The 22,235-nt window shown below is 44.4% G+C and overlaps 1 protein-coding gene across 5 annotated transcripts in view; it reads left to right on the forward strand.

Annotated features, from left to right (window-relative positions):
* RNF213 (ring finger protein 213) overlaps positions 1-22,235 on the forward strand; it is a 520,350-nt gene that overhangs the window by 376,417 nt on the left and 121,698 nt on the right. For all 5 annotated transcript variants that reach the window (XM_040345008.1, XM_040345007.1, XM_040345006.1 and 2 more), the window contains 5 exons: positions 1,786-1,927; positions 6,579-6,714; positions 7,338-7,520; positions 8,319-8,458; positions 17,671-17,825. In XM_040345008.1, the coding sequence (XP_040200942.1) occupies positions 1,786-1,927; positions 6,579-6,714; positions 7,338-7,520; positions 8,319-8,458; positions 17,671-17,825 (756 nt within the window). The remainder of the gene's footprint in view (positions 1-1,785; positions 1,928-6,578; positions 6,715-7,337; positions 7,521-8,318; positions 8,459-17,670; positions 17,826-22,235) is intronic.

Raw genomic sequence — 22,235 nt, forward strand, 5'->3', positions numbered from 1 at the left:
AACAATAAATTTGGCCCAATTTTTTTATATATTGTGAAAGATAATGTTACGCCGAGTAAAATGATACCCAACATGTCACGCTTAAAAATTGCGCCCGCTCGTGGCATGGGGTCAAACTTTTACCCTTAAAAATCTCGATAGGCGACGTTTAAAAAATTCTACAGGTTGCATTTTTTGAGTTACAGAGTAGGCCTAATGCTAAAATTATTGCTCTCGCTCTAACGATCGCGGCGATACCTCACTTGTGTGGTTTGAACACCGTTTTCATATGCGGGCGCTACTCGCGTATACGTTCGCTTCTACGCGCAAACTCGTCGGGGCGGGGCGCTTTAAAAAAGTATTTTTTGGGTTTTCGGATTTATTTTTATTTATTTTACAATTTTTAACACTGAAATAAAAAAATTATCACTTTTATTCCTATTACAAGGAATGTAAACATCGCTTGTAATAGAAAAAAGCATGACAGGTCCTCTTAAATATGAGATCTGGGGTCAAAAAGACCTCAGATCTCATATTTAGGCTTAAATGCAAAAAAATAAAAAAATGTGAATGTAATTTTTTCAAATGACAAAAAAAATAAAAAATGTTTCTTTAAGACGCTGGGCGGGACTGACGTTTTGACGTCACTTCCGCCCAGCAGAGCTAAGGGGACGGGTGAAGGAGATTTTTCCTTCACTCGCAACGGTCCCGATCTTCTCCGCCGCTACCGACGGCTCCGGTAAGCGGCAGAGGGCGCGGGAGAGCGGCGGGAGGGGGGGGGGCCCTCTCCCGCCACCGATAACAGCGATCTTGCGGCAAATCCGCTGCGGAGACCGCCGTTATCGCTGACAGGACCGCCCACTGAAGAGATGAATATCTCGGTTGTGGCAGAAGCTGCTGCCGTTACCGAGATATCCATCTTCAAAGTGATGACGTATAACGACGGTGGGCGGTCGGTAACTAGTTAAAAAAGTATTTAAAAATTGCTGCCTAGCATTTTACTTGCTTGCATTTTAGGCCACCATTCAGGATTTGTTTCTCAGCCGGTTCAGTAGAAATCGGACAAGATTCGAACCATTAACCGCTTCCCGACCATCGCACGTCGATATACGTTGGCAGAATGGCACGGGCAGGCAAATGGGCGTACCTGTACATCGTTTGAAATTTGCCAGCCAGGGGGTGTCACATGCCTCGGGAGTGTGCTTGTGGGTCCCGGGAACTCGATGTCCGGCGGCCCGCGATTGCGGTCAGGAGAGGCAGAATGGGGAGATGCCTATGTAAACAAGTTATTTCCCTGTTCTGCCTAGTGACAGGACAGTGATCTACTGCTCCCTATCATCGAGAGCAGTGATCACTGTCATGTCACTGGTAGCCCATCTCCACCACAGTTAGAACACATCCCTTGGACACACTTAACCCCTTCATCACCCCCTAGTGGTTAACCCCTTCCCTGCCAGTGGCATTTACACAGTAATCAGTGCATTTTTCTAGCACTGATCACTGTATAAATGACAATGGTCCCAAAAAACATGTCAAAAGTGTCCGATGCGTCCGCCATAATTTCGCTGTCATGAAAAAAAACGCAGATCGCCACGCCATTTCTAGTAAAAAAAAAAAAAGAATAATAAGAATGCCATAAAACTATTAACCTTTCTCATGTCAGTTTCTGTTTTCCTGTTTTGGAGATTTCTGTCTACCTTTACATATTTCATCATGCTGTATTTCATTTTCCTTTATAATAAATGTTTATCCCTGATTTATTTTTAAGCCATACAAGCATTTATTTATTTTTTCATATATTTGCAGATGTTGGATACCACCATTCTCATCCGAAGCTGTGTTCAGAATGCCATAGGTTTATTAAGAGATGAAGAAAATGTTGAAAGCCGCAGCACTAGGAGGATTGAGATCCTGATAAGCCTGTTGAGCACAGAAGATCAGATAAAAAGTATGTTTATCTGATTTGTTTATACATTTATTTCAGGTTTAGATTTAGACCCCTTTCACACTGAGGTGCTTTTTCAGGCGTTTTAGCGGTAAAAATAGCTCAAGTAAAGCGTTTGAAAAGCACCTCTCAAGCCTCCCCAGTGTGAAAGCTGAAGTGCTTTCACACTGGGGCGGTGCGCTTGCAGGACAGAAAAAAAAGTCCTGCAAGAAGGGTCTTTGGGGTGTTTTGCGGGACCGCTGTATGCACCGCTCCTGAACCGCCCCTGCCATTAAAAATCGATGGGCAGCGCTGCCGAAGCACTTTGGCAGTGGTGCTTTTCAGGTGCTTTTAACTCCTTAACACCTTCTTTGGGGTTAAAAGCACCCTGCTCCCACCCGCACAGCACCGCTAAAACTAGCGACGCGAACACTCGGGCAGTCTGAGTGTGAAAGTAGCCTTATTAGAGTAGATATGGCAGGCCTTTTTCTGTTTTAAAATGCAGCATGTAACTGTGTAAACATGTAGTCTTTAATTCCACTGTACCCCAGTATAGGTGCTTTCTAATTTATAGTTTGGGGTATTTGAAATCTAACTTTACCCGCAACAGATTCTAGATGAAAAATAACTGACCTCTTTAGGTCGTGGAATTCTTAGCCTAACTTCAACAGATGGATGAGAGCCATTAATAACACCTTGAGTTCTCACTTTAGAGGGTAAAATATACATTGTTTACTCCACTTGCTACAATTTAGTCTGGAAAGAAAATATAAGATGTTGTTTTATGTAAATTGCAGAAAGTGAAATAATGGGGCTCATACCCATAGCAACCAATCTGATTTCATGGGAAAGACATGGAGGCTGCCATTGCTGACCTTTCTTGTGAAAATACTAGATGCCTGGCTGTTCTCTTGCTTCAATGCATTGAGCCACTAATCCAGGATAAGTATGCAGGTTACGTTTAACTTTTTCTCCATCTTTCTTGTTCTGCAGAAATATTCCAGGTAACTCAAAAAGTATTAAAGCCAGAGTTATAACAGCCCAGCAACTAGTAAATTCAGAAAGAGTTTGCGGTTTGTCTATTTTGCAAATTTTTCTATATATATATGTTTTATATATATTTTTAATAGTTTGCTAATGTGGATTACTATACCCGATATAAGCTCTTACTTTGTTGTTACAGTATGTGATGATTAGATATGAGAGACCATTCTTGGTTCTGTATTGTCTTTACGTGAAAACCAATAAATATATCTTAAAAAAAAAAGAAATCAGTAGGAGTTTAGTAATAATAGCTCCACATTTCTCACAGTAGCTTTACTTTAAAGTGTATGTCATTACCCAAATTTACCCAGTCATTACCCAAATTTACCCCCAGATCTTCCTCTCCTAAACGTCCTAAACAAAGGGCCACTTTACTGTCGTTCGGACCATAGGGGGGCCAGACTCTGGCCAGTGGGAGTAGAAAACGTCCCAGCGTCAGTGGTAGGTATAGTGCCCCATGTTTATTATTGGGGGAAGAGTAGTGTCCCATCATTGGTATCAGTTGGAGAAATAGTGCCCCATGTTTAGTATAAGGGGAAAAGTTTCCCATCATTGGTATCAGTGGTAGGAATAGTGCCCTATTATTAGTATCAGTGGGAGGAATAGTGCCCCACCATTGGTGTTAGTGGGAAGAACAGTTGTTGGTGTCAGTGAGAGGAATAATGCTCCATTGTTGTGTCATTGGAAGGAATACTGCCCCAACGACCGGATAAAGGCAAGCAAAGGACTGCATCCGGCCCCCATGCCACAGTTTGGAGATCACTGCTCTAGAGTATGTGGCAGCAATCATTTTTCTTTCATTTCCTTTAGAAAGAAACAGCTTTTATTGTTTCCTGTGACATCATAATTGGGCTGCTGGGGGCTCAGTTACTAGACAAACATCAGAACTACACTTTGAGTATGGAGAGAGGAGACCATGCCAGCAGTATTGTCTGGCTGAGTACGAAATCAATGTATGTACGAGGGACAGAAAATGGTGGAGATTAGTGTTGAGCCATACTGCCCTGGGTTCTGTTTTTGAGTAGGGTTCAGTGGAACGTCAGAAAAGTTCAAGTGCCAAACATGAACCCCACTGAAACCAATGGGGGCTAATAGGCAAGTGGGTGTAAAAGAAAATTGCACTGGGGAAGGTGGAGGGCACTGCCCTAGGGAAGAGGTACCAATGGAAGAAAAATGTTTTAAGCATGCCATTTGGCATGGGAGCAGTGATTTTTTTTTTTAAAGCCCTGACAAGAAACCAGCAATGAAGTTTTATTTTTCTGGCAATTCAAACTGTTTCTGCAGCCTAATTTCTAAACACATCTTGAACCATGTAATAGTTTTCTGTGGCTGAATGCACACTAGAAATTCAGCAGCATCTAGGTGCACTCAGTCTGGCTGCATTTGCAATTCCTTCCCGTTGGCATGCCACTTTTTGGAACAGATTTATTCTATACTTACTTTAAGGTGCATGTCCCACCTTTACCTTGGGGGGGATGTGTAAACCTTGGCCCCTAGGGGGCCTAATGAACAGATAAGCCTCAAATGCTTTTTATGATCCTTTGGAACTTTTGTCTGACTACCTTACTACCTGTTGGTGCTTTTGACACCCTGACTGAGGCCTGATTCACACCTATGCATTTTGTGTGCTTTTTGCATTTTGCAGATTTGCACTACAGCTCATTTAACATGGTTTCCTATGAAACACGTTCTGTAGAGCAAATCTGCAAATGCAAAAAGCACTAAAAATGCATAGATGTGAATCGGGCTTTATGGAGACATGATGGACAGAACATTTGGTGGCATATATGCTTTCTGACTGGAAGGATATCCAGGTGATGGCCTTCTTCATACTCAAAAGTTGGTAAAGAATGATGCCTGGCGGATGGCAGATCTGTGGTTGTTAAACCGATCCTTGAAAGGTGATAATCTTGCTTATATAGTATAGTATACAGGCTGCTTGAACAGCGAAGCAAGTATATCACATATTCTGATGTACAAGAAAGTCTGTGTTTAATACACACACATTTGCCTGATTGTGAGTGTAGAAAGAATTGACCGGTCAGCAATTGGTGAAGTGGTACAATCTGGACAGCGATAACAGCCGAAAGTCCTGGCAAACCCGACTGTTACTGCTGTCCAGATTGTACCATATTTTGCCATATGCTGACCAGTCAATTCTTTCTACACCCACAATCGGGCAAATGTGTGTATGTTAAACACAGACTTTCTTGTACATCAGAATATGTGATATAGGTGCTTTGCTGTCCCTGCAGTCTGTACTATAAAGGCAAGACTATCACCTATTTTGGGGATCGTTTCAACAACCACAGATCTGTCATCCAAAAGGCAATTGCTTCCCAGACTTCTAACTAACTGGTGGCACGCCACTTCTTGGAACAGAATCATTGTATACCAACTTTAAAGTGCATGCCTATTGAACATGTCCCACCCCCTGCTGTTAAGAGGCTTTTTGAACAGCTAAGCCTCAATTGCTTTTTATGATCATGTTTGGGATGTTGGAATGGCATGCCCCCCCCCCCAGTGGTGTTAGTCTTGGGGTTGTCACCATCATTCCTCCTCTGCTATTATACTATTGTATATCTGAGTCCTCTGGATTCTTCTATCTGGCTGTGGAGCATTGATTTATATAAAGTACAGTTGTATGAATTTCTATATTTGTGCTTTATTGGCTTATGTTGGGTGCTTTTCACGTGCCTACAATTGTTTTCTTTTGGTACATATGGGGTGGTTGGTCTTGGATAGTATTGTTGTTGCTATGTGGTCTTTTTTTCATTTGTTGCCCTAGCATATTACTTTTTTTTTTTTTCATGGTACTAATTATGGATGGTCCGTGTCTGCCTGGTGTTTACCATGTGCTATGGTGGCCATCTTGTGAATGTTTATTATATGCTTTGTTTGTTCCACTTTTTTTTGCAATTTGTCATTTTTATGTAGGAGTTATTTTGATAGCTTGATATAAGTTAGGACTTTCCACTTATCTGATTCACCCCCCCCCCCCCTGGTGCCACATGTGGCACAGGGGGGGGGGGAGCGGTTACCTGTCCCTACGTTCGTCGGACCTTGCCACGGCGAGGTACCTCAGAAGTTTGGCTCCCTCCCTCCTTCCCCTGCTGCCGGGCCAGTAAGAGAGGGCAGCACACTTCAAGCATGCGCAGTAGAGCCGCATGGTTTCACTGTCAGGGTTCCCGGTAATGGCGGGGGCAGCACCCGGCAGCAGATGGTAACATCTGCTGAGGTGCCGACATCACTGGATTCCAGGACAGGTAAGTGTCCTAATATTAAAAGTCAGCAGATACTTTACTTTACTTTAGTATGTGTAGCTGCTGACTTTACATTTTTGGAGGTGGGGTAGCGGGCATAACACTGCTTTAACCATTGCACTGTGTGAGGTCATCACTAGGGGGAGTGTTGTCGGTGGAGGGGGGGGTTGGTAATGGGGGTTTGGGGTTTATTAGTCTGTTCACTTGCATGTTATAGTGTTTTGAGAAAGATGGACTGAGCTCCATCAAAACGTTGACCATGAAAACACTGCTGTTTTTGATCTTCTTCCTCTGCAAGACCAGTGAGTGCCTCCTAAACCAGTTTTGGATATATATATTGACATTTTTAATGTGTTTTTCACTTATAGGTGCTTTCCTAAAAATGTTGATGTGGCGTCTGCATAACTTACTAAAGATGCATGAAGAAAATACCTTATTGCCTGACCAATGGGTCGTGCGAGAGGCTGCAAATCAAGATGCTTTGCAGGAAGCTGGAACTTTCAGGTATCGCAAAAAAAGAAAAATTATACCAGACGCCAACATTTTTTTTTCACTCCAGATAATGTTTAAAGGAGTTAGGACCTCTATTGGGTTGTTGTTGCTGTTTATATCCCCCCTGGGGAAATGTACCCTCTCTATCTGGTGACCAACTGAAAGCGAAGCAAATACTTTAATTCTGCGTTGTCACCAAAACAGGGATAGATGAGAAAGCATCCTATGGGGATGTGTATTTTGAGGATTTGCTTTACTTTGTTGAGATCTCCTATTCCATGCTATTGTGTTTTGAAACAGGAAGGAAAATCTCCCAAATTGTACATTGATAGCAAAAATAACACATAAGTGGTTTTAATCATTTACAAAGTTTGAGTTTAGATATAATTTAATCTCCATCTTTCATCTATGGATCACTTATTCCTAAAGCAGAACAGTAATGTTTTCTTTTTACCTTATTTAGTATTTATGAAATATTATTTTTGCATCAGTACAACTTTATTTGCTATGCCCCAATGCAAGATTTTCAATAGGCTAGTAGTTTTGATTATTGTAAGCTGCTTTATGATAGGAACAATATGAATAATGCAAAGTTCTCTAAATAATGCAATAAGAAATAATTCTATATTGTGTAGGCAAACCCTTTGGAAACGTGTTCAGAAAGCTGTAACGCCACTTTTGTCACAAATTTTGTCTGTGATCGATCGTAACGCCAACCTGGACCTCCTCGTTGACCTGAAAGTGGACAGCTATGTGAAATGCTTATGGATGTACATTTTTCACAATGAAAAGCTACTGCCTATCTCAAATACCCTCAGGTGAATTAAACCGTAACTACTAAGTAATTAATAAGCATAACTGAGTTTCTTTGTTTTTAACCTAAATTTACTTTTCTCCAGAAAAAATAAATCCTGTCACCTTGACGAGTCAGGATCTCTGTAATGTAACCCCACGAGCACCTTATACTTAACTTTACACTGCTTTCTCGCCATTCCTCCATCACAGATAATGCAAAATACTTGGTGTCATAGCTTACTTGGTGTAGTGTCACCTCATCTCTCAAGAGGAGGTCACATGCGTCTCTTTTACCCAGCAGCGAAAGGGTTATACAGCAGCTGTGATGGAGGAATGAGCTGCAGGGGAGCACTATGAATTCGAGTAGAATAGAGGAGGAGGTCAAAGTGACCCTGTCACATTGGCTTGAATGGGCAAGGTGACAGTGTCTGTTTAGAGTGTGCCTATAACAAAAAAAAAAACACTTCACATAAATCCATATGGCTTGTATCAGCATTACCAAATCACATTATTATAGTCAAAAAGCGCATTTTCCTTATTTTCATATGTTGATCCTGATCTCTCTTAGGTGACCTAAAGCTAGTCTACGAACACAGCATAATTGAGGGTGTTTCTCAGAATTCTGGACCGTTTTCTCTCTGTATGTAAGATAAGATGATGAACAAAACACAACGAAGAAGCAGAGCTTACTTGATTAATGAGTCTAATTGACTGTGCTAGGATCCATCTTGCATTAAGAATTCAGTGCTGCTTAGACAGTCCTTTAGGATGTGACTATATTAATTTCTAACTGTTTGCTTATCTGACTGTTTCTGTTGCAGTTCTCAGACTGAAACCGTTCTGGTGAAGAATTACATGAATATTTCTGTATTTGGGGAAAACCATTTACCTTTCAGCTGGAGGATTAAAGATTATCTGGAAGATATCTGGACTCAGGCCCAGCACATAGCTAGTGAAGCAGGTATTCTTAAACCTGTGTATTTCCCACTCTAGCGGTTACATCAATCTGCCATGTAAACTTAAAGTGTCACTAAAACCCCTGCATTCACTGTATCTGGTCTCCGACAGTACACAGAACATGGAAATGCAATTATTTCTTTATCATACACCACGGGACACAGAGCCTCTATTCATTACATAGTGGGTTGTATGGTCACCAGAGGTGATTGAACGCTGGCACAACCAATGAAGACAAGTTCCCCTTTATATAACCCCTCCCCTCTGCCTAAAGTATTACACCAAAACTGGATGGTATCCAGGACTCATGAACGAGGTGTCGCCTGTAATGTCTCTTTTCGGAGGACTGGGCTCTAGGGTCCAGCACTTTCAATACACTGTATGCTAAAGGTTCTGGCAGAGTCTTTTACAAGGCCCAGGGAAGAGGTCTACTTTAAATAGGAACCCATATCCCTGAAATGTTGGCACACATACACGCCGTGATGGGTGAAGTTTGGTATCTGTTTGGTCTCAGCAGAAAACCTGCAGCGGGGATAAGGTAAGTCAGGAAGGGAGTCCTAAGCATGAAGCTTAAAGGGGTTGTAAAGGAAAATGTTTTTTTTTTTCATATTAAGCATCCTTTACCTGCAGACATTCCTCTTTTCACTTCCTCATTGTACGTTTTTGCTCAGAAGTTGCTCTATTTCTTCTCTGTTCTGTTCACTTCCTGCTTGTCTGATTGTTGATAGAAAGTGAGGTGTTTTCCGCGCCAAGTAATTAAATATGTTGGGATTCACAAAGGTGAAAATGGTTGTTTTAAATATAATACAATGTGATAGGAATTGAGCTGCTTCTCATGGTACAGGGGTGAGCTGTGAGATATGTGATATAGGTGTGGATGAGGGCGCTAAGTTGTGAGACAACTAACTTGGATTCACAGAGGGTACTAGTGAATATGATTCACCTATGATGGTGGATCGGTCCACCATTATAGGTGAATCATATTCACTAGTACCCTCTGTGAATCCACGTTAGTTGTCTGATTGTTACTCACCACCGTGAAGGGAGGCTTTACTGCGGTGGTCAGTGACGTGCTCGCCCCCTCCTGGGAACTACATCTGTGCGGCAGGACGCTCTCTACGTGTTAGAGACTTCAAGGAGGTGTGAATTACTGGGCGTGCCGCAATTCATACTGGGAAATGTAGTTCTTACATGAACGAGAGCCGCAAACCAGGACGTGAATGAGAGAACAGAAACTAGAACACCGGAGGTGATATAGGTGAAGGAATTTAATAGGTATTTACTCGTTTTTTAACAGAATCATTACACTATTCTGTCTGTCTACCTTGCAGACATTAATTTTAGGCAAAACATTTTTTTCCTTTACAACTCCTTTAAGGACTCTTCCTATTTTTGGGATAGGTGTCTTCTTTTTGGGCACCACTAGAGGGAGTAAAGAGCTGAGTTCCACTCACCATGCTCCAGAACAGTGTCAGGTCCTATCTATCCCGCTCACCAAAAGTTCCTAAGGTTTGCGGTAGAAGATCGCCACTTCTAGTTTGTGGCTTTGCCCTTTGGTTTGGCAACCGCGCCCTGAGTATTTACAAAGGTTCTGGCCCCTCTGCTGGCAAAGTTGAGGGCACGGGCCATAGCGGTGATGCCCTATCTAGACGATCTACTTGTGATAAATCAGTCAGTGTCAGGATTAGGTCAAGCAGTACTCAATACAGTAAGATACCTGGAGCAGGATGGACCATAAACTTACAGAAATCCTCCCTACAAGCCCTAAGAAGGGTAGAGTATTTGGGCATAATCATAGACACAACCCCAAAGCAGGGTATTCCTGCCAGAGCCAAAGATCAAGTCTTTAAGAGAATTGATCCACAAAGTCAGGGTGAAGAAGGGACCATCGATTCGCCTCTGTATGAGGCTATTAGGGAAGATGGTGGCCTCCTTCGAGGCTGTTCCTTACACCCAGTTTCATTTGAGACTACTGCAAGGCAATATTCTAGCTGCCTGGAACAGGAAAAGCCAAACTCTGGATTTACCCATGCGCCTATCTCCACAGGTGCGCCAAAGCTTCAGTTGGTGGTTAAAGACCGACAACATGCGGAAAGGAAGGTCCTTTCTCCCAGTCACCTGGAAGGTGGTGTCTAGGGATGCCAGCCTGTTATGCTGGGGAGCAGTGTTAGAAGAAGCTTCAGCCCAGGGTACCTGGTCCAAAACCGAAGTGAGCCTGCCCATCAACATACTGGAGATTCGGGCAGTATTCTTAGCCCTCAGAACCTGGACACACAGGTTACAGGGCCACCCTGTTCGGATTTAATCTGACAAAACTACTGCATTAGCTTATATCAATCACGAAGAAGGCAACCGGGATCATGTTCCTGGTCTTTCTGCAATCTTCATTCCAGGGGTAGAAAACTGGCAAGCGGACTATCTAAGTCGCCAGCAACTGTCACCAGGAGAGTGGTCTCTACACCCCCATGTCTTTCAGGCAATATGCCAGACATGGGGGACCCCAGATGTAGACCTGTTGGCTTTCAGGCTCAACAGGAAGTTGAACAACTTTGTGTCCAGGACGAGAGATCCGCTGGCCTACGGAATGGATGCTCTGATAATTCCCTGGAATCAGTTTTCACTGATCTATGCATTCCCCCCGATCCCTTTCTTGAAGAGATTACTGTGCAGGATCAAGAAGGAGGGAATACCAGTACTCCTAGTGGCCCCAAATTGTCCCAGGAGGTCTTGGTACGCCGAGATCATAAAGATGGCGGTAGGAAGACCTTCCACTACGTCATGACCTGCTTTAGCAGGGTCCAGTGTCCCATCCTTCCTTACAAAGGCAAAATTTGACGGTCTGGCTACTGAGACCTACATTTTGAAGAAACGAGGGATCTCGGATCCAGTTCTTTCTACACTCATTAATGCTAGAAAGCAGTCTACTATAGAGTCTGGAAGGCGTATGTTTCCTGGTGTGAATCTAGAGGGTGGAATCCTCAAAAGTATGCTATAAGTAGGATTTTCGCCTTTTGCCAATTAGGAGTGGATATGGAATTAGCCCTGAATACCATCAAGGGTCAAAAATCGGCGCTATCAGTCTTTTTTCAGAGCCTGCTGGCATCTCATTCCCTAGTTCGGGCTTTCATTCAGGAAGTACTGCGGATATGGGCCAGTCAAGTCTCCCTTATGTCCCTGGGATTTGAACTTATCAGTATTATTATCAGTCTTGCAAAGGCAACCTTTTGAACCTATCCGCCATATTCCTTTGATTCTTTTGAGGAGGAAGTTGGCCTTTTTGATTGCTATCTCTTCTGCTAGAAGAGTATGAGAGTTAGCAGCTCTTTCTTATAAGGAGCCTTATTTCATTTGTCGCAAAGACAAAATTGTACTTCGCCCCCATCCTACCTTTCTTCCAAAGTTGGTGTCGGTGTTTCATTTAAATCAAAACATTGCCTTTTTTGCCTTTTTTTTTTTCCTAATCCGCAGACAGCGGGGGGAAAAGTTATTGCACTCTCTAGATGTAGTGAGAGCAGTAAAAGTTTATCTGCAGGCAACTGTTCAGATACGTAAAACAGATGTTTTGTTTATTGTGCCAGATGGTCCCAGGAAGGGCCAAGCGACATCAAAATCCACCATTTCTAGGTGGATTTGACAAGTAATTATTAAAGCTTATGGTTTAAAGCGGTGGTTCCCCCTAAAACTAATTTCTAACAATAGATTCGTAAGACCCGTTACACTGCGGGTAGGCTGGCTTTTTTTTTTTTTTTTCGTACATACCGAGATCTCCCCGTCTCGTCCCTTGGCGGTGGGCGTTCCTAGTTGATTGACGTTCCTCGGACGGGCGCGTACGTGACGTCACGACTTTCCGAAAGAAGCCGAACGTCGCTGTGCATGCGCCGTATAGAGTCGGCTCTATACGGCGCATGCGCAGCGACGTTCGGCTTCTTTCGGAAAGTCGTGACGTCACGTACGCGCCCGTCCGAGGAACGTCAATCAACTAGGAACGCCCACCGACAAGGGACGAGACGGGGAGATCTCGGTATGTACTAAAAAAAAAAAAAAAAAAAAAGCCAGCCTACCCGCAGTGTAACGGGTCTTACGAATCTATTGTTAGCAATGTGTTTTAGGGGGAACCACCCCTTTAAGGAACAAAATTCCTCCTTTTTCTGTTAAGGCCCACTCTACCAGGGCAATAAGTGCTTCATGGGCAGTGCATCACCAGGCTTCCATGGCTCAGATCTGTAAAGCTGCGACTTGGTCTTCAGTCCATATGTTTACCAAATTCTATCAAATAGATGTAAAAGGAAATGAGGATTCTGCTTTTGGGCATAGCATGCTGCAGGCAGCAGTATAGGGCTTCTTGTCTCCCACCCTTCATTGAGCATTGCTCTGGGACGTCCCACTATGTAATCAATAGAGGCTCTATGTCCCGTGGATTTTTAATAACAGCTTACCTGTAAAAATCCTTTTCTTGGAGTACACCACGGGACACAGAGGTCCCCCCCTTCTTATGGGAACCTTACTGCTTTGCTACAAAAACTGAGGTGCTTCACTAAGGGGAGGGGTTATATGGAGGGGAACGTATCTTCATTGGTTGTGCCAGTGTCCAATCACCTCTGGTGACCAAACAACCCACTATGTAATGAATAGAGGCTCTGTGTCCCATGGTGTACTCCAAGAAAAGGATTTTACAGGTAAGCTGTTATTAAAAATCCTATTTTTAGTAAATATAAACTGCTAAATACCTTTTCTCATCAGCAGTATATAGAAGTCATGTGACATCTATCAGTGCCCAGCCTAACACTGGTTAAAGCTTGTAGGAGGAGTTTTCATTCTACTCCGACTGTTTTATGAGGCTGTATATCCCTTGGCCCTTTGTCTGGATAGTGCTGATTGGCCCTGTGCTGATCACATGCAGTCTGAAAAAAAAATAAAAACTCTCCAGCAACACACAGAAAACTTAGCATATGCAGAGTGCCCCCAAGGCTCTATTCTATCGGGAGATGATTGGGGCCTGTGGAAGAATGGGAGGATCAGGGAAGACAGTATCAAACAGACTTTTTACACAATGCAGTAGAATTAACCCCTTAGGATCCACAGTGAGTATAACAAGCATGCTTTACTGCATATACCAGTGTTTCTCAACTCCAGTACTCAGGGCCCCTGAACAGGTCATATTTTTAGGATTTCCATTATTTTGCACAGGTGATTTGGTCAGTTTCACTGCCTCAGTAATTACCACAGCAGTTTCATCTGAGGGAAAACCTGAAAACACGACCTGTTGGGGTGCCTTGTGGACTGGAGTTGAGAAACACTGGCATATACAGACGGATTTTACTGTTGTTGGGTATAGTAACACTTTAAAAAGAAAAATAGCAGAGTGTGCACCTAAGTGCAGTAAAATGTACATTTATTAGTGAAAACAACAAAAAACAGGTCACATTTAATAAGTGCTTGTCATACAAACGTTTTCTACTAGGGGCTGTCATCAGATCACTAAGGCACATAACATCAGTAGCGATTCAGTCCAGAGACTCTGCATCCACTGGCTCAGAAATGCTCAGGGAGCCATGCAAGTCAGTGTGACATTAGATGCCTGAGAGCTTGAAGGGGGCATGGTCACGCATTTCAAGGCCTCTCTGCCTCTTTCTCAAGCCACAATAGAGCATGTTTACATGTAACTAGGGATGAGCTTTGAGTTTGAGTCAAACTCATGTTCGACTCGAACTTTGCCTGTTCTCTTGTACGGCGAACAACGAACAATTTGGGGTGTCCGCGGCAAATTCGAAAAGCCACGGAACACCCTGTTAAAGTCTATGGGAGAAATCTAAAGTGCTAATTTTAAAGGCTAATATGCAAGTTATTGTCCTAAAAAGTGTTTGGGGACCTGGGTCCTGCCCCAGGGGACATGTATCCGGAGCAGTGAATTTAATAATGCTTAAAGTGAAACAATAGAAGTGAAATATTCCTTTAAATATCGTACCTAGGGAGGGGTGTAAGGTATGCATGTGAAATAGCGCATGTTTCCCGTATTTAGAACTGTCTCTGCACAAAGTGTAATTTCTGAAGGAAAAAAAGTTATTTAAAAATGACTCGCGGCTATAATGAATTGTCGGCTCCCGACAAAAAAATGACGTGGGGTTCCCCCCAAATATCCATTCCAGACCCTATAGGTCTGGTGTGGATTTTAAGGGGAACTCCACCCCAAATTTAAAAAGAAATGGCGTGGAGTTCCCCCAAAAATCCACACCAGACCCCTTATCCGAGCACGTAACCTGGCCGGCTGCAGAAAAGAGAGGGGGGACGAGAGAGCCCCCCCCTGAACCTTACCAGGCCACATGCCCTCAACATGGGGAGGATGTCCCCATGTTGATGGGGACAAGGGCCTCATCCCCACAACCCTGGCCGGTGGTTGTGGGGGTCTGCGGGTGGGGGCTTATCAGAATCTGGAATACCGCTTTAACAAAGGGGACCCCCAGATCCTGCCCCCCCATGTGAATTGGTAATGGGGTACATTGTATGTGTAAATAATTAAGGATGTGTAAATAATTGTAAAAAAACACACACGCACCGTGGAAAAAAGTCATTTATTAAAAAGAAAAAAAAATCCAGCGGTGATAATCCACTCTCGGTCCCCACTCTAACGTTGTCGGTATCCAGCGTCAGGTGATCTCATCTCCGCCGGGGTCCAGCGATGAGAAGATCCATCCAGGTCCGGGATCCAGAGCTAGCATCGCCGGCCGCCTGTCTCCACTGGAGACAGCCCGGCGAATGACATGGCTGGAGCTAGTGACATTTCTTATATAGGTGAGGCGGGGCCACCCATCACGTGACTCCGTCCCCCTCTGACGCACCCTCTGCTACGTCACTGGGGAAGCCCAGGCTTCCCCCTTGCGTCAGAGGGGGTGGGGGTCACGTGATGGGTGGCCCCGCCTCTTTTTAATAAATTACTTTTTTCCACAGTGTGTGTGTTTTTTTACAATTATTTACACTTCCTTCGTGAAATGGTAGGGGTACAATGTACCCCATTACCAATTCACATAGTGGGGGGCCAGGATCTGGGGGTCCCCTTTGTTAAAGGGGTCTTCCAGATTCAGATAAGCCCCCCGCCCGCAGACCTCCACAACCACCGGCCAGGGTTGTGGGGATGAGGCCCTTGTCCCCATCAACATGGGGACATCCTCCCCATGTTGAGGGCATGTGGCCTGGTACGGTTCAGGAGGGGGTGGGCGCTCTCTCGTCCCCCCCTCTCTTCTGCGGCCGGCCAGGTTAACTGCTCGGATAAGGGGTCTGGTGTGGATTTTTGGGGGAACTCCACGCCATTTTTTTCTTTTAATTTGGGGTGAAGTTTCCCTTAAAATCCACACCAGACCTGAAGGGTCTGGAATTGATATTTGGGGGGAACCCCACGTCATTTTTTTTTTAAACTGACGGCAGGGTTCCCCTTAATATCCATACCAGACCTGAAGGGCCTGGTAATTGAATTTGGAGGGACCCCCACGCTTTTTTTTTTTATGAATGAATTCTCTCTGAAATGCCGGGAGCCGACAATTCATATAGCCGCGAGTCATTTTTAAATGACTTCTTTCCTTCAGAAATCACACTTTGTGCAGAGACAGTTCTAAGTACAGTAAACATGCGCTATTTCACATGCATACTTTACACCCCCCCCAGGTACGAAATTTAAAGGAATATTTCACTTTTATTGTTTCACTTTAAGCATTATTAAATTCACTGCTCCCGAAAAAACGTCCGCTTTTAAAACTTTTTTTTGCATTGATACATGTCCCCTGGGGCAGGACCCAGGTCCCCAAACACTTTATAGAACAATAACTTGCATATTAGCCTTTGATATTAGCACTTTAGATTTAAAACGTTTGAGTCCTATAGACTTTAATGGGGTTCTAAAGTTCACACGAACATTTGGTGTGTTCGCAGGTTCTGGTGCGAACCGAACAGGGGGGTGTTCGGCTCATCCCTACATGTAACCTTAAAGCCCAATTGAACTCATGTAAAATGGTGTTAATACAAGTTATATAAAAAGGAAAAAAAACCTGCGCTTGGAGAGTCCCGTGTGAAAAAATATAAAAATAAATGAAAAAATATGTGAAAAGGAAAACAGCAGCACTTACAATATTGTACACCGTAATAAACCAAAAATAAAATAAGAATGTATTACGCTGTTATATCTCTATGCATAAATCATTATAAATGACTACATCAATAATGAAATACAAATAAAAAAAAACAAATTATTGTTAAGTGTCCATAAAGTCCATAGAAGGCGATTCACAATCAAGTGCAGTTGTCCTCTAATTCTTAATTGGTGCAACATCCAGTGCTCCCCATAGGAAATAAGGACAAATATATCCTCTTACCAGATTCTAAGACTCACATCAGTGAGCTTAACCTCTCACTTCAGGTTTCTAAGCTGCCTTGTGGATATCAATGATGGAAATCCCCATAACTAAAAATCCTTAGAGAACCTCAGACCATCCATGTTATATATCAATGAGAAGAGATATTAAAAAACGAATTGCCCAACATCCAAAGTATTAAAAAATGGGTTTAATAAAAACGAATTACAAGAGCAATGTTAAAAAAGGCATTAGGAAAACACAACAGCCGTCTTACACCCTCCACGGGTGCCATGATGTCACCGCTGCCTCCTTGCCTAGCCTGACATACGTTTTGTCCGAATGGACTTCTTATGTGAGGCAGTACTTTGCCTTACCTACTGCTATGGGTGCATTTGTGTGGGCTCAATCCCAAGCCACTCTGTGTGTGTCCAAAGACACACACACATTGCGGTTGGCCCTGCCCCTCGCTCCCTTCTCACTGGCTGTGATTGATAGCAGCAGGAGCCAATGGCTCCAGCTGCTGCCTCCATGTACAGTGAGGAGAGATAAAAACACAGAGAGTTGCTGCTCTCGGCATAGTGCTGGATCGAGATCGGGCTTAGGTAAGTATATAAGGGGGCTGGGGGGAGGGAAGCTGCACACCTTTTACCAGACATTTTAAAAATGGCCATTGTGGTGCTTTGGCAGCCTAGTTGCACATTAATATGACATAGCACACCTGCTTTAACATACCACAATGGATGTGAATAGGGCCCCATCTGTGTTCTGCACCACCTTTAACTAGTTGTAAATGGATTTGAGTAACGTTCACGTTCTGCTTCCTAGATGTGTGTATGTCTGAATTAAAAATAATTATATGTTTTTGCTTTTTTAGGTCCTGCAATGAAATTTCTGGAGATCTTTTGTAAAACACCATTGGGAAAATATGTATCCTCTCAAGAAGAGAATGCACAATACAACATTTTCCTGGACTATAAGAGAGACTTTATCCTTATGACTATGAGCTTATCCTCTGGTGAAGAGTTAAAGGTAGAATTAGTAGTGTCATTTGGAGTTTAGAAGTGTACGATATACAGATTTGGATGTGTGCTCATAATACATACATTGCGTTCTGGATACAGTATATTAGGGATAGTGATAAAGGATTGGGTATAATTCCATGACCATTACTCTAGTGTGCTAACCCCCACTGTGGGTGAGTATTAAAGGGGTTGTAAATGTACAATTTTCTTTTCCTAAATAGCTTCCTTTACCTTAGTGCAATCCTCCTTCACTTACCTCATTCTTCTATTTTGCTTTTAAATGTCCTTATTTCTTCTGAGAAATCCTCACTTCCTGTTCTTCTGTCTGTAACTCCACACAGTAATGCAAGGCTTTCTCCCTGGTGTGGAGTGTCGTACTCGCCTCCTTCCTTGGACTACAGGAGAGTCAGGACTCCCACTTAGACACAGCTCTTTTCTCTATCTGCAACGTAGAGAGCGTCCTGACTCTCCTGTAGTCCAAGGGAGGGGGCGAGCACGACACTCCACACCAGGGAGAAAGCCTTGCATTACTGTGTGTAGTTACAGACAGAAGAACAGGAAGTGAGGATTTCTCAGAAGAAATGAGGACATTTAAAAGCAAAATGGAAGGATGAGGTAAGTGAAGGAGGACTGCACTAAGGTAAAGGAAGCTATTTAGGAAAAAATATATACCTTTACAACCCCTTTAATATAAAGCTAGGATTGTGATGAAAGCGGATGTCATACCCCTGCCCTTCTCACCAACTCATGACAAAGGACTGGCCAATCTCTCACCATGCTGTTACTTACGCAACAATGCCACTTTTAGTTGCACCTGGCTCAAAGATTTTCCAGCTCGCTAGACCACCATTTAGGGGCCAGCAGCCTGAAAGCGATTGTCACTGGGTTAGTTAGTTAAGTAATTAACTCTTTAACTGCCACCACAAACTTTTTACCGAAGAGTCATAACTTCCATTAGATTAGCAATAACAATTATGAAAAATAAACTTCTATACACACACGGGCCCGGATTCAGATACAATGGTGTATCTATCGGCGGGCGTAACGTATCTCAGATACGTTACACCGTCGTAAATTAGGGCGCAAGTTCCGTATTCAAAGAACTTGCGCCCTAAGTTACGGCGACGTAACGTATGTGGTCCGGCGTAAGCCCGCCTAATTCAAATGTGGATGATGTGGGCGTGTTTTATTCAAATTAATTGTGACCCCACGTATTTGACTTGCGCCGTTCGTGAAAGAATCCCAGTGCGCATGCTCGAAATTACACCGCAAGTCGTCAATGCTTTAGACGTGAACGTAACTTACGTACAGCCCTATTCGCGAACGACTTACGCAAATGGCGTAAAAAGTTTAAAATTCGACGCGGGAACGACGTCCATACTTAACATAGGATACGCCTCATATAGCAGGGGTAACTTTACGCCGGAAAAAGCCTAACGTAAACTACGTAAAAAAATGCGCCGGGCGGACGTACGTTTCTGAATCGGCGTATCTACCTAATTTGCATATTCTTCGCGTAAATCTACAGAAGCGCCACCTAGCGGCCAGCGTAAATATGCAGCCTAAGATACGACGGTGTAAGACACTTACGCCGGTCGGATCTTAGGGAAATCTATGCGTAACTGATTCTATGAATCCGTCGCATAGATACGACCCCGCAACTCAGAGTTACGACGGCGTATCCGGAGATACGCCGTCGTAACTGCTCTCTGAATCCGGGCCACTGTCTCCGCGGACCTGTGTTCAGAGATTTATACTACAGTAGCACTCTTCAAGAGACAGGGATTCTTTTAGTTTGCATTAAAAGTTTTAGAGACAGTTTTACATTTTTTAAAATAGGATTTATTAATGAAAAGGTCAAAGTTGTGCAAATAAAATATTTAAAGATAAAGGGTGTTGCAAAGAAATAAAGAGACAACAATGCAAAGGAGAAATAAAAAGGATTTGAAAATGAAGAATACTAAACAATGTCCTGGTTTGCAGAGTCCAACAAATAAGCATAAATGGTATGGCAGCTGTACAACCTTTTTTACCTACAGGTAAGCCTATATTAAGGCTTACCTATAGGTGCTGGAAATATCTCCTAAACCTCCACAATTTAGGAGATATTTACAATGAAGCCTTGGGCCGATGTCTATGACGCATGCGCCTATGTCTACGGCGCATGCGTACTTTAGAAAGGGCAGATCGTGACGTTTCTAATGGGGTCATGCGACTCCGGCCGGAGTTCGTGGCCCCGGAAGGAAGAGGGGTGAAGATGGACGCTCGCTGCCAGTGGGGACAGCGGTGACATCGCAGGCTTCGGTTTCAGGTAAGTGACACATAATGGGCTACTATGCGATGCATAGTAGCCCATTATGCTTTATCTTTGCAGGTAAATAAAGAGGAAGTAAAACCCATCAGGGTTTACTTCCTCTTTAATTTGATTTTAAACAAGAGCTCTCAAACTGTCTTGGCGTTCCCCTTTTCTCTGGTATCAAAGGGATGTTGACAGAGACCATCTGACCAATTGAGCATCTGAGGAGAGGTTTCTGTGGCTATGCAATCTTAGGACAAAATGGCAGGGCAGACTTGTGATGCAAACAAAATGGCTGCTACACACACAGCTATTCGAGTGGAGGTACGCATGACCATTAAAAGAACACTTCACATAAAATGTGCATGTCACATGGTAGCATTACTAAATTGCATCATTTTACTTTTTTTTTTAAGTTAACATTTACCAGATGAAAATTAGAAACCTTTGTTTTCAATCTCCAAGCCTAGGCAACCTGGATAACATGGTCTCGGATTACCAGTCATTACTTGAGAATATGTTGTTTGCAATTAGATAAATAACTGCCCTTTTGCTTTTCAGGGACAAAGCAGAAACTCTGTTTAAGAATGAGCACTTTAGACATAAATACCTCTTTCTTGATTAGAGCTGCTTAAAACAATCCGGACATGGCTTTGGAACCAGCGGTGGGATTATCAGGGTCACACCAGTCGCACTTGCGACCAGGCCCCTGAGTTCTGCCACTGAAGGGGGGGCCAGCCGCTGCCTGGGAGTACATTGGTCATGTACCCAAACTGTTGCCCGCCCTCACTTACGAGCACTCTGCAGTCCCCGCCCACTCCGCCCATCCTCGGCACAGTCCCCGCCCTCTCCATGTGGTCCGCCCATCCTCTCCTCTCGCACTCACGGTACAGTCCCTGCCCGCTCCGCCCATTATCTCCTCCCGCACTCACGGCACAGTACACGCCGGCTTCGCCCATCCTCTCTGCCCGCTCCACCCATCCTCTCCACCCGCACTCAGGGGCACAGTCCCCGCCCGCTCCGCCGATCTTCTCAGACTGGTTCTCGCAGGCCCACCTATCCTCTCTGCTCGCTCAATGAAGAACTATCATGGAGGGGGAATCAAGAGATCTGCAAGTGAGTGGCACCCATCCCTCTAAATCAACACTGCCACTGATTTCCCCCCCCCCTACATCACCACCACTACTGCCACTGATGCCCACCCCACCACCACTACTGCCACTGAACCCCCCTACATCACCATCACTACTGCCACTGATGCCCACCCCACCACCACTACTACTGCCACTGATCCCCCCACATAACTACCACTCCTGCCACTGACCCCCCCACCACCAATACTGCCACTGACCCCCCCCCCACATAACCACCACTACTGCCTCTGATCCCCCCCCCACGTCACCATCACTACTGCCCTGACCCCCCCCCACATCACCACCACTACTGCCTCTGATCCCCCCCCCACATCACCACCACTACTGCCACTGATACCCCCCCACCACCACTACTGCCTCTGATCCCCCGCACATCACCACCACTACTGCCTCTGATCCCCCCCACATCACCACCACTACTGCAACTGATACCCCCCCACCACCACTACTGCCTCTGATCCCCCGCACATCACCACCACTACTACCTCTGATCCCCCCCACATCACCACCACTACTGCAACTGATACCCCCCCACCACCACTACTGCCTCTGATCCCCCCCACATCACCACCACTACTGCAACTGATACCCCACCACCACTACTGCCTCTGATCCCCCGCACATCACCACCACTACTGCCTCTGATCCCCTGCACATCACCACCACTGATTCCCCCCCCCCACATCACCACCACTACTGCCATTGATACCACCCACCACCACTACTGCCATTGATACCACCCACCACCATTACTGCCTCTGATGCCCCCCACATCACCACCACTACTGCCTCTGATGCCCCCCACATCACCACCACTACTGCCTCTGATGCCCCCCACATCACCACCACTACTGCCTCTGATGCCCCCCACATCACCACCACTACTGCCTCTGATCCCCCACATCACCACCACTACTGCCTCTGATCCCCCCCCCCCCACATCAACACCACTACTGCCTCTGATCCC

The sequence above is a fragment of the Rana temporaria genome, chromosome 3 (genome assembly GCF_905171775.1).
Source record: "Rana temporaria chromosome 3, aRanTem1.1, whole genome shotgun sequence".
Lineage (NCBI taxonomy): Eukaryota > Metazoa > Chordata > Amphibia > Anura > Ranidae > Rana > Rana temporaria.